Below are 23,018 nucleotides of genomic sequence, written 5' to 3'. Positions count from 1 at the left end.
GCCAGTGCATTCTTAGTGCCGGTCCCAAGCCCGGATAAATGGGGAGGGTCGTGTCAGGGAGGGCATCCGGTGTAAAACCTTTTCCAAATCAAATATGTACTGTTGGCCAGCTAGGTGCCGGTGGAAACTCTGCTACCGTTGTGAGAAGGAGAGGGGGAAGGCATGTCCAGAGGCATGCTAGTGTGTGTGTTTTTGATATATTTATCTTTATGTACAGTCAACTGAAAAAACAAGACTAAAAGGCAAATCCATTCCTTTACTCTACACTGGCCTGAACTCAGTCACTCCAGCCCTGGACTCACATTCAAAAGGTCATCTCAGAGAGCCAATTAACTTCTCTGACTTCAATTCCACAGAGTTACTCTTTTTGTTTATGATATCAGTTTAGGGAGGACATATCTTCTGCTTCCGGTGTCGGAGGATGGCGGCACGAATTCACATTTGCGGCGGCCTCACCCAGTACTGTCCATGCAGTGTCTTTGTCCACATCTGCGTCTAAATTTTGTCTTCGTTTGATGGCTGGCGCTGGATCGGCTGGGCGAGCGGGGCAGGCTAAGCTAACTGCTAGTCCATGCAGACCGGCAGTTCCAATAACACCGAGTGCGGTCTGCGGGTGGCCTCACCTGGCGTTGACTGTGGTGTTTTTGATGTCGTCGTGAGGAGTGCGGGGAGGTGTGTCGAGGGTGTTTGGCTGGGAGAGCTGGCACTGGATCAGCTGGAAGAGCTTGACCTGCTTCATCTGGTGGGCCCGGGGACCACGGCCCCTGCCTGGAGCTGCACCCGAGGAGGAAATGCGGAGGGCGGTCTGACAGGACGCGGAAGCGGGGTAGGCTAAGCTAACTGCTAACCCATGCAGACCGGCAGTTCCAACAGTCATCCTGGCTGGCGTTTGTTCCCTCGGACAGTGATTTTTTGTTTAGTTTGGGTATGTGTGTTAGTTTGGACATGTGTGTTAGTTTGGGTGTGTGTGTTCTTGTAGTTTTTGGATGTGTTGTTGTCTTTGTGTTGTACTGCTGTGGGCTGGGGAAACAGCATTCCGTTTCATTTCGTGTACACGAGTGCACGAAGTGAAATGACAAAGTGTTCCTGATTCCTGAAATGAACCCCCTCCCTTCACACAATCACTAAGTGTAACTGCCATTATCTCCAGTGTTGTTTTTGCCAAGTCTGATTGCCCTCAGCCCCTGTGATTTAACTTTTCATGTTAAACACCAACCTGGTATTGGGCACCAGATGCCAACGTGTCCTCTGGGGAAACTGCTATAACACACATCCAACAGTGGGCTCCTATTAGAAGTCTTGTGTGTGTGTGTGTGTGTGAAAAACCAGGGAAATAAACTTCCAGTGTTGTTAATCAGCGGCCAGGGACTCCTGGCTCCCGTCTCATGTGTGCTTTGTTCGCTGGTTGTCGTGTCCCCATGGTAACCATTCTCCGTCGCGACTCCTGCTGCAGTGGGTTCTCAGTGGGTGGCCATGGGAGGGGGTTTTGGGGTTGAGCGGCGGGTGATGGAGGGAGCTGGTGGCCAAAGGAAGCTTGTGCCAGCTGTCACTATTAGTGTTTGGCTGGAGAACAGACGCTGCCGTGATTATCTATGCACACGGCTTGGATGTGCACGGCAAAACAGCCTAGCATTTTTCATGTTGCGTGATTGATAGCAGCACCTTTCTGCTTCCAGGTATGTTCCACTCCTTGAAATAACAAATCCAGCCAATTTCTATTCCTGGCTCATGAACACAACACATCTCCTCCTGGGTAGGATCTCCTTTCAGCGAATATGTAGATAAAACAGAGCCACAAGGAAGAAGGCCTTCTCTTCCTGTGGTTAACATGCCATTTCACTATCCTCAGAAAAGGATTCCTTCTCGCCTGGGGACAGATTAGAGTTTCCCCAATAGTTAATGCCGATATGGGTTTTCCATTTGGCCTGCTGTTTGCTCCGGCTGCCTCTTCCTGCCGTCCTTCCCAAGGACTCGTGGAGAACAGAGTGCTCCCTGAGCCCCAGAGCATATGCTCATAATGGACCACCAATCAATGGTCTGATCTTATGGAATTACATACCAGGACATCATTATCTCTGCCCAGCCACCATCACGTACCCCCACCCAACTGACCTCAGCTGGGTTAGAGTTAATACACAATTGTGTGAAATAAACAAATAAGTAAATAAATCAAGTGTTCCTTGTTTCAACAATTACTGTTAGACAGGCTATCATTTTGTTTAGCAGAATGTTGAGTGAGACACACTCTACACCCCCCCCCCTTTTCTCCCCAATTGTATCCGGCCAATGACCCCACTCTTCCGAGCCGTCCCTGTTGCTGCTCCACCCCCTCTGCTGATCCGGGGAGGGCTGCAGACTACCACGTGCCTCCTACCATACGTGTGGAGTCACCAGCCACTTCTCTTCACCTGACAGTGAGGAGTTTCACCAGGGGGACGTAGCACGTGGGAGGATCACGCTATTCCCCCCAGTTCCTCCTCCTCCCTGAAGAGGCGCCCTGACTGACCAGAGGAGGCGCTAGTGCAGCGACCAGGACACATACCCACGTCCGGCTTCCCACCTGCAGACACGGCCAATTGTGTCTGTAGGGACGCCCAACCAAGCTGCAACACAGGGATTCGAACCAGCGATCCCCGTGGTGGTAGGCAATGAAATAGACCGCTACGCTACCTGGACGCCCCATCATTTTGTTTAACAGACTGTTGAGAGACGCACACTCTGCACACTTCACACTCAACTAAAAACAGTATTGTAGAAAAAGCTCTCTCACTGAATACATTACTGATCTTATGTGTGTGTGTGTGTGTGTGTGTGTGTGTGTGTGTGTGTGTGTGTGTGCGTGCACGCTGCAGTTGAGAATAAGTTTTACAGTATGGCACTGGGACACATCCACACACTGCACCATATTATCACCAACATCAGGGGCAGGAGACTGACTGATATGATCTCATAGCTACTGACGTACCTGCAAGACCACAGCTGTGTGTGCATGCAGACCATGCTGACCAGTCAGACAGCTGGCAGTTGACTGGGCATTCAACAACGCAGGAGGCGTTCATCTGCCACTTCCTCTCCAGGCCCAGCTGAAAGACAGAGACAGGGTGACTAGTTTAGCCCAGGGGTCGGCAACCTTTTAGACGTCCAGTGCTACTTTACCAAGCTAAAACAGGGAAAAAAAATCAGACTCGAGTGCCAGTTCATCTTCATAATGAGCATATATCTATTTATTTATTCATTGCTGCTGCTTGTCTCCCCATCTGGATTCCACATGTCAAAATATCTGCATTCTACACACACACACACACACACACACACACACACTTTTCCTCCCCAATCGTACCTGGCCAATTACCCCACTCTTCCGAGCCGTCCCGGTAGCTGCTCCACCCCCTCTGCCGAGCCTGGGAGGGCTGCAGACTACCACATGCCTCCCTCCTCCCATACATGTGGAGTCACCAGCCGCTTCTTTTCACCTGACAGTGAGGAGTTTCACCAGGGGGACGTAGCGCGTGGGAGGATCACGCTGTTCCCCCCAGTTCCCCCTCCCCCCAGACTGACCAGAGGAGGTGCTAGTGACACATACCAATGCTGTTTCCCACCCACAGACAAGGCCAATTGTGTCTGTAGGGACCCCCGACAAAGTTACACGGGGATTCGAACCGGCGATCCCCGGTTGGTAGGCAAAATTAATTTATTCTTCCCGATTTAGTGCGACCGTTGTTTGTCACAATATCTGTAAGCAGCTAGATGCAGACCATAGGTTACATCCACACTGTGGTCAAGACCAACGCTGAATACTGACGCACCTTTCAGTGCAGGAGTTTGCTGGTCTCTTACGGTTTCAGCATGTCTGTACTGCGTCTCTCTACATTTGTCTCAGAAACGGGTATTTCTTTGGTCCTATTGATGATTGTGTCTTTGTTTGGTAACCCATCACATATGACCTGCGACCTGCTGGGGAAAGCCTCCTTTATATTCTCTCCATTGGAGAATGGCTTCCCGTGTTTAGCAATGCACTGTAGGACTTTATAGCTGCTCTCTGTAGCTTGGTTTTGTACATAAAGCTGTCCTCTGTAGCTTGGTTTTGTACATATAGCTGTCCTCTGTAGCTTGGTTTAGTACATATAGCTGTCCTCTGTAGCTTGGTTTTGTACATACAGCTGTCCTCTGTAGCTTGGTTTAGTACATATAGCTGTCCTCTGTAGCTTGGTTTAGTACATACAGCTGCTCTCTGTAGCTTGGTTTTGTACATACAGCTGCCCTCTGTAGCTTGGTTTTGTACATACAGCTGTCCTCTGTAGCTTGGTTTAGTACATATAGCTGTCCTCTGTAGCTTGGTTTTGTACATACAGCTGTCCTCTGTAGCTTGGTTTAGTACATATAGCTGTCCTCTGTAGCTTGGTTTAGTACATACAGCTGCTCTCTGTAGCTTGGTTTTGTACATACAGCTGCCCTCTGTAGCTTGGTTTTGTACATACAGCTGTCCTCTGTAGCTTGGTTTTGTACATACAGCTGTCCTCTGTAGCTTGGTTTTGTACATACAGCTGTCCTCTGTAGCTCGGTTTTGTACATACAGCTGTCCTCTGTAGCTTGGTTTAGTACATACAGCTGCCCTCTGTAGCTTGGTTTTGTACATGATGCTGCCCTCTGTAGCTTGGTTTTGTACATGATGCTGTCCTCTGTAGCTTGGTTTTGTACATGATGCTGCCCTCTGTAGCTTGGTTTTGTACATACAGCTGTCCTCTGTAGCTTGGTTTTGTACATACAGCTGTCCTCTGTAGCTTGGTTTTGTACATACAGCTGTCCTCTGTAGCTTGGTTTTGTACATACAGCTGTCCTCTGTAGCTTGGTTTTGTGCATACAGCTGTCCTCTGTAGCTTGGTTTTGTACATGATGCTGCCCTCTGTAGCTTGGTTTTGTACATATAGCTGCCCTCTGTAGCTTGGTTTTGTACATACAGCTGTCCTCTGTAGCTTGGTTTTGTACATGATGCTGTCCTCTGTAGCTTGGTTTTGTACATACAGCTGTCCTCCGTAGCTTGGTTTTGTACATGATGCTGTCCTCTGTAGCTTGGTTTAGTACATACAGCTGTCCTCTGTAGCTTGGTTTTGTACATACAGCTGTCCTCTGTAGCTTGGTTTTGTACATGATGCTGTCCTCTGTAGCTTGGTTTTGTACATACAGCTGTCCTCCGTAGCTTGGTTTTGTACATGATGCTGTCCTCTGTAGCTTGGTTTAGTACATACAGCTGTCCTCTGTAGCTTGGTTTTGTACATACAGCTGTCCTCTGTAGCTTGGTTTTGTACATACAGCTGTCCTCCGTAGCTTGGTTTTGTACATGATGCTGTCCTCTGTAGCTTGGTTTAGTACATACAGCTGTCCTCTGTAGCTTGGTTTTATACATACAGCTGTCCTCTGTAGCTTGGTTTTGTACATACAGCTGTCCTCTGTAGCTTGGTTTTGTACTTAAAGCTGTCCTCTGTAGCTTGGTTTTGTACTTAAAGCTGTCCTCTGTAGCTTGGTTTTGTACTTAAAGCTGTCCTCTGTAGCTTGGTTTTGTACATACAGCTGTCCTCTGCAGCTTGGTTTTGTACATACAGCTGTCCTCTGCAGCTTGGTTTTGTACATGATGCTGTCCTCTGTAGCTTGGTTTTGTACATACAGCTGTCCTCTGTAGCTTAGTTTTGTACATACAGCTGTCCTCTGTAGCTTGGTTTTGTACATGATGCTGCCCTCTGTAGCTTGGTTTTGTACATACAGCTGTCCTCTGCAGCTTGGTTTTGTACATATAGCTGCCCTCTGTAGCTTGGTTTTGTACATGATGCTGTCCTCTGTAGCTTGGTTTTGTACATACAGCTGTCCTCTGTAGCTTGGTTTTGTACATATAGCTGCCCTCTGTAGCTTGGTTTTGTACATACAGCTGTCCTCTGTAGCTTGGTTTTGTACATACAGCTGTCCTCTGTAGCTTGGTTTTGTACATGATGCTGCCCTCTGTAGCTTGGTTTTGTACATATAGCTGTCCTCTGTAGCTTGGTTTTGTACATATAGCTGTCCTCTGTAGCTTGGTTTTGTACATATAGCTGCCCTCTGTAGCTTGGTTTTGTACATACAGCTGCCCTCTGTAGCTTGGTTTTGTACATATAGCTGCCCTCTGTAGCTTGGTTTTGTACATGATGCTGCCCTCTGTAGCTTGGTTTTGTACATACAGCTGCCCTCTGTAGCTTGGTTTTGTACTTAAAGCTGCCCTCTGTAGCTTGGTTTTGTACTTAAAGCTGCCCTCTGTAGCTTGGTTTAGTACATACAGCTGCCCTCTGTAGCTTGGTTTTGTACTTAAAGCTGCCCTCTGTAGCTTGGTTTAGTACATGATGCTGCCCTCTGTAGCTTGGTTTAGTACATACAGCTGCCCTCTGTAGCTTGGTTTTGTACTTAAAGCTGCCCTCTGTAGCTTGGTTTAGTACATGATGCTGCCCTCTGTAGCTTGGTTTTGTACATGATGCTGCCCTCTGTAGCTTGGTTTTGTACATGATGCTGCCCTCTGTAGCTTGGTTTTGTACATGATGCTGCCCTCTGTAGCGTGGTTTAGTACATACAGCTGTCCTCTGTAGCTTGGTTTAGTACATGATGCTGCCCTCTGTAGCTTGGTTTTGTACAAAATGCTGCCCTCTGTAGCTTGGTTTTGGTAATGTGGTTGCCCATGGTGCGGGAGACCTGGGTTTGTGTCCCAGCTGCGGTGGTTCCTGGCTGTCCCCCAAATTCGCTACAGTATGTTATCTTTTTTTTTAATTGAATGTCTCTGGTGCCCTAGTTAATTGGCTTCGCATGCCACCGTGGGCACGCTTGTCATAGGCTGCCGACCCCTGGTTTTAGACCGACTGTTAAAATTCTCTCATGAGCAATTGAATTTTAAAGCATAGGTAATAAAGCACAGCTCACCTCTTCACAGAACTTGATGTCCACAGATTTGCTATCGCTACGCACACAGTCGAGCATGCGGGTTTTGATGCCACTACCACACACGGCTCTGTCACTCAGCTGGCAGGTACTCCAGTCTGCAGGAATAAATACTGTATCAAGCAAGACACCCTACACAACTAACCCCATTTGACCCCAGGGGGCATACATCTTTCTCGGAGAACTACATTTACTGGAATGTCCTTTCTAAGCACACCTGTGTACACTTGAAGTAAAAGGAATCTCTAGTCTATCAACTATTGCTGGAAGTTGGCCACGCTGTTTCAGCCTCACCGGTTATGTTATAAGAGTAGTGGAAACAGTTGCTGTTGAGTTTGCAAGGCTCGGTCTCCTTCGTGGCGGGACACTCCTTCCCCTCGCTGGGTAGGCGGATAGGGTACGCAGTCCTTACTCGAGTGCTGTTTGCATTGCATGGCTAAGGAGCAGAGAAGAGGACATGTGCTTTGTTCATATGCAATAGGAAGGTTAAATGCAAATAGGACGAGTTGCTTTAAAAATGTAAAATTTTACAGTTTTCCTGGAACATCAGACACTTTTTCTGATTTGTTTCCTCTCCATTTGTTTATTTGCCAAAATGTTTTCTGCTCTTTTCTGTTGCGGCGGCTATGGAATGTTCCCCGGCGTGTGATCTAATCCAGCCCGCTCTTAAAGTCTAGTCATTTCTATTTGGAAAGCTAAGGCAACATATTTCCATATCCGCGGTAATTAACTTTGCCTACACATGAGTGGTAGAGTGCCTGGGAGTCTCCAGGAAAGTGAGCGTGACCTCCCCTTCCCTTCACCGCTACAGCCTCTATCACAATGCTCGCTGCGCACACACACCGTAGCTCATTTGTCTAGTTCCAAGTCATCCCAACCCCTGCTACTCCCTTTCCTCTCCCTCCCAATTCTGTCTCCTCATTCCCTTCAATGTGTGTTCCCCGCTGGATGGATAGTCACGTATACTGAAAAGCATCGTTTAAACCCGGCAGGAGCCCAGCAGGATAGCTGGCAGGGGGAGAGCAGGCTGCAAAAGCAAAGCCTATGAAGGGGGAAAGGGAGCGCATGGTTTTATTAGTTAACTCATTTATTCAGGTCTAAAACAAGTGACGGATAATGCAGTCTCTTCCAAGCGGTTTCGTTACTTTACGAGATTAAAAACATATATATGTCCATTGCTCGGTCAGACCGTATAGTACACAGGTACTGTCATCTGGTGACCAAATTAATCACATGCAGTTTAAGAAGCTCAGCTGACATCATCTATGAACACAGTATGTTTATTTTTATTTTTATTTCCCCCCTTTTTCTCCCCAATCGTACTTGGCCAATTACCCCACTCTTCCGAGCCGTCCCAGTCGCTGCTCCACCCCCTCTGCCGATCCGGGAGGGCTGCAGACTACCACATGCCTCCTCCAATACATATGGAGTCGCCAGCCGCTTCCTTTCACCTGACAGTGAGGAGTTTCACCAGGGGGACGTAGCATGTGGGAGGATCACGCAATTCCCCCCAGTTCCCCCTCCCCCTGAACAGGGCACCCTGACCAACCAGAGGAGGCGCTAGTGCAGCGACCAGGACACATACCAGCATCCAGCTTCCCACCGGCAGACATGGCCAATTGTGTCTGTAGGGACACCCAACCAAGCCAGCGGTAACACGGGGATTCGAACTGGCGATCCCCGTGTTGGCAGGCAACGGACTAGACCACCACACTACCCAGTCGCCCGAACACTGTATGTCTATGAAGTAGTGTTGTTGCAAAGTGACATAATAAGTAGTTAGATAAGGTCTTTCTCTTACCAGCGGGCACGAGCTCCAGGCTCCCCAGTCTGACAAGACACAATCCTCAGGGCAGGGTAGTCGGCTGTCCCGTGCCCCCAGCGGCATCTCCTCTGGATCGCACAAGTAGTCCTCCACCTGGTCTGAGGGCCCATCAATCGTGTTTAGCATGCACCTGAAAAGACAAGGATCACAGTTAGGATCACACACAACTGGACAAATAGAAACAAGCTGAATCACACAGTTTACCTTGTTTAAAACAATAGTTTAGTGACTGGCCAACAGAATATGGCACGAAAAAGAATGAAGCTGATCATGCTACTCTTACCTGACCTTCCTCGTCTGAACCCCCTCACCACAGTTTTCCTTCAGGTCCACATTGCTGACCTTCCAGACACTCCAGGGCTCTGCCACCCAAACATACTGTCCACAGTCACTGAGGCACGGCACCACCTCGTATACCTGGGGTATGAGAAAACAAACTATATTAAAAAAAAAAAGTTGGCTATTTTTGACGTGCTGAGATATTGCTATATTGGTAAACAAACATACACATTTATTGGCAGTTCCTGTAATTCATTAGATTTAATAAGTTCAGCAACGATAATGCACTCACCTGAGCCTGAGGGTGCAGCCCAATCAAAAGCCCACAAAAAGGGAAAAAGAATCAATGAACAGGGTTACTCATATGGCTGTGCTTTCAGTGATCAAACAAAGTACACATTTAAACAACCTAAGAGAATCTTTAACAACTGCAAAAAGAAAAAAATAATTAAATCTTTGCAAATCTGGTTATCATGGTTGAAAACATAATAACTGACTTAGTAAATTAAAAAATGAAACATGCCCGGTGAAGCTACATCTTCATGGTGTACTGTCATCTTTTAATGTGACATTAAAACGTAGCCAAGGTTCTACACTGGCTTCAGTTTCAGAACTAATGGCACATCATACTCACCTGGTTAACATGATCCAGCTTTGGGCATGGACGCCCTCCATTGTAGGGCTTCTCTCTGAGCCACTTGGAGCGAACTTTGACCCCACTGCCACAGGACTTGCTGCAGCGTGACCAGTTGGACCATTCACTTAGCTTGCAGTCAGAGGGGCAGGGTATGATGCAAGCCTCCTCAATATACCCTGTAACCAACCCCACCACAACAACCAGGTGTCAGTGCACTTCCATCACATTGTTTAATTTCTTAATCGTTTGGTGATCTCAGTCATTGGGTGGCAACGGCGACACCCTGGACAGGCCGCCAGGCTATCACAGGGCTGACACACACATACACACCTAGGGCCGATTCACCTGACCTACACGTCTTTGGATTGTGGGAGGAAACCGGAGCACCTGGAGGAAACCCACACAGACACGGGGAGAACATGCAAACTCCACACAGAGGACGATCCGGGACAACTCCCAAGGTTGGACTACCCCGGGGCTCGAACACAGGACCTTCTTGCTGTGAGGCGACCACGCTAACCACTGCACCACTGTACCGCCCACCACTGCACCACCCTGCTGGGATGGGCTCCAGCATCCCGCGACCCTGAGCGCAAGATAAGTGGTTTGGATAATGGATGGCTGGATGGTGATCTCAATCATTTATGGTGATCTCAATCTAGAGCACTGTTATTTAAAAAAGTGAGAGGGGGGGGAAGATGTTCTGCTTTTCACCAGCACATTCTTATCAACAAAGTCCCAAGCTAAATATCAGGCCTACGGCCATGCAGAATTCCTCAGGCATAAATGAAGCTCTCATGCTGTTATCCATGATTGCTGACTCTAAATTCCCCCATACAATGCACCACCCTTCCTAGTCCTTGATTGCTGCCATAATCAAACACAGCTTCAATGATCTCCAGCTCTAGCCTCGGGCAACATGCCAGCAGGAGAAAGCTTGCATCCAGAATGTTGCTCATGCAATGCTCTCTGACATGAGACTCCCTATCAAATGGCCTTAAGTAAGAAGACATTCAGCAGCAGCAGCAGCTCTATCTGTCCAGTAGCTTGTTACCATTACAGTCACCACGCTGGGAATAAGGCGGTGACTAACAAAGAGATGGGTTTTACAGTAAGCAAACAGACTTGCTCAACCCCCAGAGTGCTTACATTTCTGGTATCGTCCCTGGACTCAAGAGAATTCCACAGCGCTCTGATTCCCAATTCTCTTTCCCCCCTTGGAATATAGTGTGGAATGCTAATGTGGCTGACTGCAAATTGCTCTGACATATTTGCCCTTGCAAGCAGTGGAGCCAGTTCCTTATTTCCCTCATCGATTGCGTTGACAATCAAAGCCTCCTCCCTACCTCGACATCAGTGTGAGCCAAATTAAAGGAAGACAAAACAACAATGTGAAAGGAAAATGCTTACTCGCTGCAGATGACGGGAACCAGGGCATTTTACATAATTCATAAGGTCAAAAGCTCAATATGCAAAAAATATCAAGGCTTTCAAAATTGCACTTCTGTGTATTTGTCCATTGCTGCAATAAGTGGGTTTTAAAACGCCATGTGAGGGGAGTGTGCAGTGCTTACCATGACTGTTGCAGCGAGAGGTCTCTACCATCCGGTCATCCTGGTCATAGCACACCATGGCTTGATAGCGGTAGCCTTGGCCACACTCCTTGATGTCACCTTGGACCTTCATGCCCAGCTGACCCTCCACTCGGCCCCCCTCAGGCAGGATACAGTCCGACCAGTTGCCCATAGGCTGGGCATTGTATTTGTTGCAGGGACAATACTGGGTCTCACTCAAAGGATACAGCTGGTTGTTCTTACACTGATCTCGCTTTTTGCTCTTACCTGCAAAAGGAAAATATACTTTCTTACTTGGCCAAAAGCACAAGCTCTATTGTTAGCCATTCTAAAACAGAAAAACTACAATTTCCTAGATTATCTCATAGAACATCTCACAAGTCTGGTAAATGGAGGGTTGCCGGTTCGATCCTCGGCTCCTCCTTGCAAAAATGTCGAGGTGTTCTTGAGTGTTCTTGAGCAAGGCAGTTAATCCCTACCTGCTCCTGGTGAGCAGGTTGGCACCTTGCATGGCTGACACCACCGTTGGTGTATGAGAGTGTGTGTACGTGGATGTGAGGCATTCAGTGATTGTAAAAGTGCTTTGAGTGGCTGTTGTAGCAAAAAAACCGCTACATAAAGGCAATCCATTTACCATTTACGAATGAGTTTATCCCACATGATCCTTTACAGTCTTACCTGACCTTGAGGAACTCCCTGCAAAGTTCTTAGACAGGTGCCACCCAAACAAGATGCACATTGTCCCTAAGCTTATAAAACCCTCTGTTTTCGTCCTCTGAAGGTACTTGTTGTCTAAAACTCAGAAGTTAAAATAGTTCACATACCCACTAACATCCTCTTCCGGGTCCTGACACCCACACAGTCGGCTGTGCAAGAGGAGAACTTGGACCAGCTTGTGAGCTGACAGTCTTCCTGACAGGGGAGTTGACAGGCCTGGATGACAGACGGCATCGAGCTGGCAAACTTAAGGCAAGTCTCAAAGTCGGCTTGTCCACCATCCTGCTTCCGGCATGAGACGGCTATGGGAAGGAGTGAAGGGGCTTTTGTGAGCAAAAAGGCTTTGCATGTTGACTCTTTTCATTGGGGGTGGGGGGGGGTAGTAATCTCATTCCCTTTCATTAACTTCAAAGTAATGTTAAGATACATTATTGGGGAATAGCCCAAGTCATGATTGAGTATTAAGGGGTAATTTACCGACTGGACAGCTGAAAGATTCCTGGTAGTTTGTCAAATGGTAGAGGAAGCTTGTCGGAAAATATCTTGATGAAAAAAAAAAAACCCTCTCCCTCCCTTACTTCCACTGTTTAACTCGCAACAATCACATGCACTAACAGTGAAGATGCTATAATACCTACCAACCTCTGCTAACACGGACCATATGAGGCGAGAGAGTGAACAGTGATGGAGAACGTATTTGATTTCTTTCTCTTGCTATGAGTGTACTGTTACAGGTAATGGAACTTAATGACCAGGGCCCTCCCAACGTGAAGGGCCAGGATGCTCATCATTGGAATCAGATACCCACTTTCCCTAAGACTCAAGTAGAAGTCTAGGCATGCACAAGGATAACACCGAAGTAAACTGTCTGCCTCAATTCTGACTGAAGCGTTGCATCCACACTGCAATGCAGGGGTTATTCACCAGTGGGGAATGACACACTTGGGTTAAGTGCTAAAATGTTGAAGAGTGGGGCATTCCGGTAGCGTAGTGGTCTATTCCGTTGTCTACCAACACAGGGATCACCGGTTTGAATCCCTGTGTGACCTCTGGCTTGGTCGGGTGTCCCTACAGACACAATGGGCCGTGTCTGCGGGTGGGAAGGCGGATGTGGGTATGTGTCCTGGACGCTGCACTAGCGCCTCGTCTGGTCAGTCGGGGCACCTGTTCGGGGGGGAGGGGGAACTGGGGGGGAATAGCGTGATCCTCCACACGCTACGTCCCCCTGGCGAAACTCCTCACTGTCAGGTGAAAAGAAGCGGATGGCGACTCCACATGTATCGGAGGAGGCATGTGGTAGTCTGCAGTCCTCCCTGGATTGGCAGAGGAGGTGGAGCAGCGACCAGGACGGCTCGGAAGAGTAACTAAGTCCTACCCCATTTCAGGTGCAGACTGGCCATTCGGAAGTTCGATAATATTCCCAAAGGGCTTGTCTTGTGAGGGCCGCTCTTTCTTTTTTCCGACCCCGGCATTATACATATATTCACTACGTCATCTTAGCTGCATCAACACATCTGATGTGATCCGTAACAGCAGGTAGCAGTTGCCATCACAACTGGATGTATATTCAGCACTGGGGCAGTTACTATCTAGAACGTGTTAAACATATCCAGCCCTCATTGCCGAAACATGGACAGAAAGAGAAGGTGTCAGTTTATCATTACATTAATTCAACTTTGAATTTTTGCTTTCTGTACACACAAACATGGCAAATCCCAGTTGACAGCAAATTCCCGGGCTGCTTTTTGTTGCCAGTTGTTCCCTGCACAATTTTAGTGAGTGCCTTGATACCTACAGGTTAAAAACCATGTAAAGGTTATCCAAAGGAGTTGAATCAAGTGTAGCTGGACTTGGTATATATCCGTGAAGACGTTGCACTTGATTCAACTCTTTTGGATAACCATGACCTGGATGAATGAGAACATTCACAGACATGTTAAGGTTAAAGGTTAAAAACATAGCAGGCGGATCTTGGTACTCTGTGAGGTAAGCATAGCAGGATAAACACAGCTGCAGATAATAACATTAATAATGGCTGTTTTGGATGTAGGTATGCCAGCACACCTATCAGCCTTGACATGTTAGCATAGCAGCACTGTTTAAAAAAAATGTGCAGAAAGGAGCAAAGAACATTGTTTCTACTTGTGCTTCCAAGTAGAGAAAAGAGTATCATCAGCATATTGAACATCAGTTGTACTGTATGTTATTAAACATTTTCAAATGCAAGTTTGTGTAATTTGTGCAGCAGTTCATCATTGTGTTGTGATTATTTGTCCATTTCCTGCTTTTATGTGTAAGTGATCATAATTATTTGGTGCACTTTGGAATGTGGTTTTGGCAAGCTTTCTCTCAGAATCCCTACTGCACGGAGTGGATTCTTTTCACCTGATATTTCTACCTGGTATTTACTCCTTTTTTCTATTGGATTTGTGGAGCTGAAAGGGGAATGCTTCAGACCACTTCACATATCTAATATAACCTTTACATCCGTCTCCTGAATCCCATAATGTGGCAAGATTAAAGTTGCATACAGCTCAAGCTGCAGCTTTCATACTAACTCTCCCCTTTAATGCTGTTCCAAAATGGAGTGTGTAGATGGAATGATCTGATCAGGGCTTCTACACAATCACACCAAAACTTCAGCTGAGTTTGGACTAATGCCTGCTCCTATTAAATGCTCGCTCATGACTGAGCTGTCTTCTCTGCAAGTAGCAAATGATCACGCTCTGTTCACAATGTACATGTACAGAAGAAATAACACACTGCTGTAGATAGTTAGGTATAGACACTTAAAAGGTTAAGAAGGCATGACAGTAATTGTCTAGACATACTAGGGTGTGAGGATAACAAGATCACACGACAATAGTTGTCTAGACACAGACTATGCACACATAGATATGCTATTTCAAACTAATTTAGATATTTAAAATCTGACGAGAAGGAAACATCAAAAAGTGGCTCTGATATTTTGTACTGTATCTAAAGATTTCCTCTCCTGGGGCATCCGGGTGGTGTGTCAGTCTATTCCGTTGCCTACCAACACAGGGATCGCCAGTTCTGGTCGGTCGGGGCACCTGTTCGGGGGGGGGGGGACTGGGGGGAATAGCGTGATCCTCCCACGCGCTACGTCCCCATGTTGAAACGCCTCACTGTCAGGTGAAAAGAAGCGGCTGGTGACTCCACATGTATGGGAGGAGGCACGTGGTAGTCTGCAGCCCTCCCCGGATCAGCAGAGGGGCTGGAGCAGCGACCGGGACGGCTCGGAAGAGTGGGGTGAATGACTATGTACAATTGGGGAGAAAAAAGGGGGGGGGGGTTATCCTATCCTTACCTCTAGTCTGTAGGCCAGTTCCACACATTTCTTGAGCCCCAGGACTGTCCTGGCGAACGGACCAAGGAACCAGCTGGCAACGTCGCCACTTGTGAGTTTTCCACCTGAACAAGAGGGAGAACAGAAGGCATTAGCCTGAACGTTAGAGGAGAAGGGGCGTGACTGGAAGCTTCTCAAGCTGAATACCTGCACTACATGAAGACAAAAAACAAACAATCATAAAACACAAAACAACTGCATGAAGGAAATGAATTCTACGGTCAAGGTGAATCCCCGGAATCCTCCAGGAGAGCTGTTCTGTCAACAGTACTACACTGCTGCAGTAATGCTCATACCCAGGGTGTTTAACACCCAGTCCCCTAAAACCATCCCCCACGAAGGTCATGGGTACAATCAAAAGTGTATCTCTGCTCACATGCTTGATTAAACAACAGTGCTCCACTGTGAATGGCTGCTCAGAAATACTGCATGTCAGAATATAAACTTAGCTTACAAATCATCAACAGCTATAAATATTCTGTTTTGTGTCATTGTGTAGGCTGGTGTAAAAGTAGGGTATTAATATAAGATAGTTCCTAACTGAGTTACATGAAAAATAATTCCGTAACGCAATTTGACTTTACCTAAATTAGCAAATCAATCATTTGAATATGCATTAATAAAATATGCAACACTGCACTGGCTTATACCAACATTTCTCATTCCCCCGTCCCTCCTCTCCCTCTCACCACCTTTTTTTCTCCCCATTTACTTTGCTAGCCCCACCCTCTACCGTTCTCTTCCTTACCTACGGCCAATCACCACAGGTGGCACTGACTGATACCCACAACAACCAATCAAACAAAATAGCTGTACTAAAGGCACAATGTGTGTTTTGTTTTTTGTTTTTCATTTTGTTTACCACACTGTTTGCCTTGAATAGCAAGTTATGTCCGTCCATCCGTCCAGACCAATTACGGACGGATGGACGTAACTTGGTATGCACAACTTGAAACTTTTCCCCCGTAGGTGCAAGTGCAAGTTTGTCAACAGTTCTGTGCGTGTCGCTGACATTTATCCATGGTAAATCTTGCAGGCATGGTGAAAAATATGCCATTGTCAAAAGCACACGCCAACAAACGGGAAACTGGTATGACCGTTGCAGTAGAAACCGGAAGTCAGTGGACTACAGTTATGCACAGAAAAGACTATTTTCCATCTAACTCTTTATGAGGAGCTTGCTTGTATTAATCCCCTACTTTTACACCGGGCTACAGTTGTATTACACAGTGAGTAGAGTGGGCCGGTTAGATAATGAAAAAGACCAGTTGGTTACCTGTAGCCTTGACAGACAGACGAAGACTCACAGTCTCTCTCCTGTGTGAGCACCTCAGGACAGTCCTGGCCACCATTGGTTGGTAACAGGACAATGATGCGTTTCCTGAACTGCTTCGTTTTTGTTTTACCATCTTGGCAAAGCAATAAGAAAACAGACATTCACAAACAGTCATGATACAAGGAGGTTGCAGTCACCTGCAACATTTAAAGCTCAAGAAAAAATAGTGTACTTATGAATGATTATTACAAGTGCTTGCATATCTGAGGCCCTTGGGAGATCATTGAAAAATAAGTCTCTTCTATGGTAACTATGACCAGTATTTCACAGCGAGTGTTAATGGAGACGAACATAACGAAACACAGTGGGTTTCCATCTATTTAGTCTGTCTGCTGGTCAGTCTCTGCTGGAAGTGAGCAGTTCTGGGAGAGACTAATAAAACCATTCAGTAGAATATTGATTACTATTTACATCATCTGCTCCGTGTTACCCAGACTATATCTGCGTGTGGTGGAAGTTACTGCATTTACAGGAAGTCAACATCTACATTTTACACTGCTGTGTTACGTGTTCCAGTGTACTACTGTGGAGAACTGCTGAACTGATAGAAGAACAAGATGGAAAATCAAAACACATGAAAGCAGAATGAAATGACTGAATGATTCTATGTATGAAAAGTCAATTTAAGAGTGGTTTTTAATGATTTACCCTGTAAATGTTTCTAGAGCGTTATCATGCCAATACCTCACAGAGCAAATGGTTGAAGGGATTGTCATAGGAAACTAAAGTAATATTAATGCAAATACAGACAAGTGCGTTGGAGGTCTAAATCAGATTGCTACACAAAGATACTACATGGAATAGCATTAAGGATGACTCTTCTTCTTCATTCAGCTTGTTCCCCATTTCTCAGGGGTCGCCGCAATGGATTTTTACCTCTGTAGCTTTTTTGTCTGATGCATCCCTCCCCTGCAGTCCAACCCTCCTCATGTCCTCCTCTGTCTGGTCTCTTCAACTTTTCCTTGGTCGTCCTCTTTTTCTTTTTCCACGTATTTCCATGTCCAATACCTTCTTTCCCATATAGTCTATGCCTGCTCTCTATACATGTCCAAATCATCTCAATCTTGTCTCTCAACTTCTCATCCATTCCTCTGATCTTGAACATAGTAGCTCTCACTTCTTCATTTTTCTTGCGGTCTTTTTGAGTCACTCCAAAGGACCAAAGCAGTATGTTCATCTTTGCTACCTGTAATGTAGATTATAGCCTCTCTGTTGCTGTCACTGCTTCCATACCATAGAGCATGGCAGGACTAACCACTGATTTGTATACTTTGCCCTTTACCCTCAATGGTATTATTTTGTCACAAAGTACTACAGCTACCTTTCTCCATGAATTCCACCCAGATTGTGTCCTTTTCTTGACTACCTTCTCACCACCGCTTTCTGTCTGTATTGTCAATCCTAAATTCATGAATTTGTTAACTTCAGGGACATCTTCTCCTCCTAAGGTCAGTCCTGGACTTTATACTTGCTTATTTATACACAGGTACTCAGGCTTCTGATGATCTTAAGTAATCTAATCTCTAGCGCTTCTCTCTAATCTTCAAGATCTCTCTCCAACCTTTCCTCGTCCTCGTTTGCTAGCACAATGTCATCAGCAAACATCATGCTCCATGGTGGCTCTTTCTTAAGATGTTCTGTGAGGCTGTCCATCAGTGTCATAAACAGGGAAGGGCTCAACACCGATCCTTGATGCAGTGCTACCGTTATCTCAAACTCGCTTGTTGTTCCCACTGCACATTGAACTACGGTCTTACAGTTCCTGTACATGTCCTGAATCATGCTGATGTAATTTTCTGCCACTCCCTTCAATCTCAGGTAATACCACACAACTCCTCTCTAGGTACTCTGTCATATGCCTTCTCCAAATCAATAAATACGCAGTGCATCTTTCTGTCCTTCAATGTATTTTTCAACTAAGGTCCCAAGTACAAATATCACATCTGTGGTACTTCTTCCAGGCATGAATCCAAATTGTTCTTTCCCTATATTCACTTCCTTTCTAAGTCTCACTTCAATCACTCTTTCCCATAACTTCATTGTATGTCCCATCAATTGTATCTCTCTGTAGTTGTTTCGACTTGAGCATCAATTTTTTTTCTTGTAAATTGGTACCAATATGCTCTTTCTCCATTCATCTCGCATTTTCCCAGTCTGTATTATGTTTTTGAAGAGTCTAGTCAGGAAGTCTATGCCAGTATTACCCATGTATTTCCAGACTTCAGCTGGTATATTGTCCAGTCCCACAGCTTTTCCAACTTTTCATTCGTAGCAACACTTTTATCACCTCAGCCCTTGTAATCTCTCCCACGTCCTCTTTGTTCCTTGGCTGTTCATCTGTCCTTCATTCTCTGTTATTCTCTTCATTCATTAGGTGCCTGAAATAACCCTTGCATCTCGGTAATATATCCTCATCTTTTGACAGTACTCTTCCATCGGCGTCCTTGATCAGTTTTACTCGTTCAACATCCTTGCTCGCTCTGTCTCTCTGTTTGGCTATTCTATATATATCCTTCTCTCCTTCCCTTGTATCTAGTCTTTTGTACAGCTCCTCCTAAACTCTTGCCTTTGCTATTGCTACCCCTCTCTTAGTTTCTTTCTTAGCTTTCTTGATCACATTCTTGTTTTGCTCATTCTCATTTTTGTCCAGCTTAATTTTGGCCAACTTTTTCTTCTTTACACAGTGTTCCACTTCTTCCTCCCACCACCAACTTTCCTGTCCCTTCATTTTACCCCCTTGAGATTCTCCTTGCGCTTGCCTGCCTGCTTCCCTTAGACCTTCTGCTATTCTATCCCAATCTAGCGGCAATCTATCTCCCAACAGCCCTCCTACGTTCATATTGAAGCTTTCTCTGCAAGGTTCCTCTTCCAGTTTCCACCACTGAATCTTCCATGCTGCTGGTCTTTGTACTCTGGGTTTGCTTCTTGTCTTTATTTGGCAAATCAGTCATCTATATTGTTTTGTTACACACTAACCTGGTATTACTTTGCAATTCACAGCTTCCCTCAAGTGGTGCTTTCTGGAGTCTATCTGCATAGTTCTGCCTCCACTCTTGTGTGTTACTGTCTGATATTCCCTCTTTTTAAATATGTATTGACTATATAGTCATAGCATTCCTTGTAGCAAAATCAATTATCGACTCCCCACCTGCATTTCTCATTCCAAACCTGAATTTTCTCATGACATCCTCATGGCCACCATTTCCTTCTCCCACGTGTCCATTCAAGTCTGCTCCAATAAACTCTTTCATCCCCTGGTATGCTTGCCATTACATTGCCCAGCTTTCTCCAGAAATTCACCTTTACTTTCTCATTGCAACCCACTCGTGGCGCATACGAACTTATTATATTTGCCAGATGTCCATATGAATTAAATCCCATCCAAATAAGCCTATCTAAGTCCCTCCTTACTTCTGTTGTAGCTCTCTGTCTAGGATCATTCCCCACACCATTCCTTTTACTGTCTTTCCCATGGGAGTATATTTTGTAATCTCCTCCAATATTTCTTGCCTTGCTTCCTTTACACTTTGTCTCCTGAGCACACATCAGTTGTATTCTTCTGCTGTTCATCACGTCTGCTAGTTCCCTCTGCTTGTCATTGTCCCAACATGAAGTGTGGCCATTCTAAAGTCTTTCATCTTCAGTTGTCTCTTCTCTCTTTTCTGTCTTCTTGTACCCCTCCTTCCTCCTAAGGAAGCCTCTTGGATGAGAGGCGAAACATCTTCACGGATATATACCAAGTCCAGTTGCATTTGATTCAACTCCTTTGGATACCCTCCTCTCCTCCGCCTTTTCCTACGTTCCCCAACAGGTGCATAGTTTCCGTCAGTACCCTGTGAGTGCACAGCACCAATGATGGTCGTAGTTATCCCGGGCCTTGACCAATCTGGTATGTCATTGCTGGTCTTGTCAGTTCGCATAATGATTTGGTAGAATTTTATGTCAGATGTCCTTCCAGACAACCACTAACCCTATGGACGGGGGCACACGCAAGGCGCTGGACGCCATCCCAGTATTCATGGACTTGCTCCCATGCCTGCCTCTTGAGCATTAAGGATGAATAATATATTCTTTGCAATGAGGTTAGACAACGACATTGCTTATGTATATTTAGTTTTGAACATTCAGCATTAAGTTAAATATACAGACGCAGCATCTCTGTCTAACATTGCAGAGAATTTGTTATAATCACCAGGTATCACTGCATGTCATCACTAATGTTTTTAGTCCCTCCTCTTGTGAAGAGTTTTAGTATTTGTTATGCTGGAGCCTGATAATATTAAGTGCCATATGAAACCAGCAGACTGTTATCTATGAATGAACCCTCTTAATTTTGTTATGTGTAGTTGCATGGAATCAATTTGGCCTGCAACTATTTTTATTTTTTTGTGTGTTAATTTTGTCTCAGGAGGTTTTTCTTTTCTTGCTTTTTTTTTGTTTTTTTTGTGGACTTGCTTTGTTCCTTTTAATTAATGTTACCTGCTTGGCATGTTGATGGACAAGGGATCCATTCACTGTACGGGGTGACGATACAGTCTCTCTTGCAGGGTAGTAGGCAGGGCCTGACTGTGTCTGGTCGCAGGCTCTCTGGACACCTACAAAAATATCATCGATACACACACACACACACACACACACACACACACACACGGTATCACCCTGGAGAATCTGATAGAGATGTGCTGGATCAGTGCCAAAGTATCCATGCTGAGAGGCTTGTGAGATCTGTAATCGGTTGAGGTGGGTACGGGGTTGCTTTGTGAGAATATGGCTACGTGTGTATGTTTGTGTGTGCGCATGCTATACACAATCATGCGTATATGTGTGTACGCCTGTTGTCTTGTTTCACTGCCGTTTATTGTAAAGCGACTTTGAGTGTTAGAAAAGTGCTATATAAGTTTGACTTATTATTATCATATAAAATGTATCATTAATTTATGATATCGTGATATAGATCCTTTTTTACTGGTTTGCTGTTTAACAGGATGACCCAATCCGACTGCTGTGCATGTGGGCACCAGGGTCAGGGGTTCACTTCTCAGCATGTGACAGAGGGACTGGGAGTTACTGCAGGAATTAAAGTGGACTTCATTTCCATAGCCAGCATGGGGGCTGGCAGGGTGTGCCAGCTTAGTGCTATGCTGCTGCTGAATACTGCTGGCATTCTGTTGAATAAATAAATAGATAATTTGTTTCCCCAGCAGATGCCTTCGGGCTAGAAAAAGACCCAGATTTCTAAAGCATCTGATGAGTTGCTCATCAGATAAGATCTCTGCCAGACACCAGGAACAATAGCCTAAAAGACAGACTGATGGTCTGACACAGAGAAACTATCATCCACAAACAGCTTGTGGGACAAAAACTGAGGGAATGATTCGAGCTATGAAAACTGTTGCTGTAGCGTTCATTGAGTCTGCATATAGTATTGTAACGACCACGGATGTGTAGACTCGCTAGCCAGTTGGCTAACGGGTCGGACCCTTTAGTCGACTGGTTAGCGCAGTCACCCGTGGTGCAGGAGACCCGGGTTCGCATCCCGGCTGCAGCGGTTCCCAGCTGCCCCCCAAATTCACTATATTAGTGTCAGAAGTGGGATGGTGGGACTGTGAGGCCATCGGAAGCACGAGCACCCAGAGGCGTGAGGGAGCTGGTATGCTGAAGCGCAGAGACACACTTCCCGAAGGGGGGGGGGTAGTGTAACGACCATGAATGACTAGACTCGCTAGCTGGTTGGTTAATGGGTCGGACCCTTTAGTCGACTGGTTAACGTAGTCGCCCGTGGTGCGGGCAACCTGAGTTTGCATCCCGGCTGCGGCGGTTATCGGCTGCACCCCAAATTCACTACAGCATTTTAACATCTGTATAAGGGTCTTGTTCAATTTAGATTCAGATAAACCCTGATATTATACGTACTTGAATAATAAGTGGATACATCCCTGAGACCCTGATTTACTGTAAACAATATATATTACTATACATATTTAATACGTGGATCTTACTTTTTGGGAGGCACCTGGCCCACATTAACCCGAACGCAGATGATTTTCCGTGTCTGCATGCCCACTGAGCAGGAGGCATCGTCACCCCTGGCTCGTCCCAAAGAGGTGTTGGCGGCGGGGATAGATGCGTCCTCTATGCACTGCCCCCAGGGACCAGTCTGCCAGTGGTACACAGTACAGGGGTGGTCATTGCAGCTCCTCACTTCCTGCAGAGCACTGACGTTGGGGCACTGGATTCCACCTACCAAGCACACAACACACACCGTCAATGTGGTAGTGGTACTGAAAATATGTCATCGTTTGTCAGTTTCATGAGCGGTGGAAAAGGAA

General features: G+C 46.0%; 1 protein-coding gene across 1 annotated transcript in view; it reads right to left on the bottom strand.

Annotated features, from left to right (window-relative positions):
- Positions 1 to 23,018, bottom strand: part of thsd7aa (thrombospondin, type I, domain containing 7Aa) — a 169,823-nt gene that overhangs the window by 23,388 nt on the left and 123,417 nt on the right. The window contains exons 8-20 of the mRNA XM_056298137.1: positions 22,689 to 22,929; positions 21,169 to 21,284; positions 16,630 to 16,762; positions 15,315 to 15,418; positions 12,091 to 12,285; positions 11,267 to 11,533; positions 9,690 to 9,868; positions 9,348 to 9,353; positions 9,060 to 9,193; positions 8,753 to 8,906; positions 7,246 to 7,387; positions 6,934 to 7,049; positions 2,966 to 3,083 (exon numbers count right to left, since the gene is read on the bottom strand). Coding sequence (XP_056154112.1) covers positions 2,966 to 3,083; positions 6,934 to 7,049; positions 7,246 to 7,387; positions 8,753 to 8,906; positions 9,060 to 9,193; positions 9,348 to 9,353; positions 9,690 to 9,868; positions 11,267 to 11,533; positions 12,091 to 12,285; positions 15,315 to 15,418; positions 16,630 to 16,762; positions 21,169 to 21,284; positions 22,689 to 22,929 — 1,905 coding nt within the window. The remainder of the gene's footprint in view (positions 1 to 2,965; positions 3,084 to 6,933; positions 7,050 to 7,245; positions 7,388 to 8,752; positions 8,907 to 9,059; positions 9,194 to 9,347; positions 9,354 to 9,689; positions 9,869 to 11,266; positions 11,534 to 12,090; positions 12,286 to 15,314; positions 15,419 to 16,629; positions 16,763 to 21,168; positions 21,285 to 22,688; positions 22,930 to 23,018) is intronic.

Source organism: Lampris incognitus, chromosome 18 (assembly GCF_029633865.1).
Source record: "Lampris incognitus isolate fLamInc1 chromosome 18, fLamInc1.hap2, whole genome shotgun sequence".
Lineage (NCBI taxonomy): Eukaryota > Metazoa > Chordata > Actinopteri > Lampriformes > Lampridae > Lampris > Lampris incognitus.
Note: the sequence above shows the minus strand (reverse complement) of the source record. Positions and strands in the feature narration are given on the sequence as shown.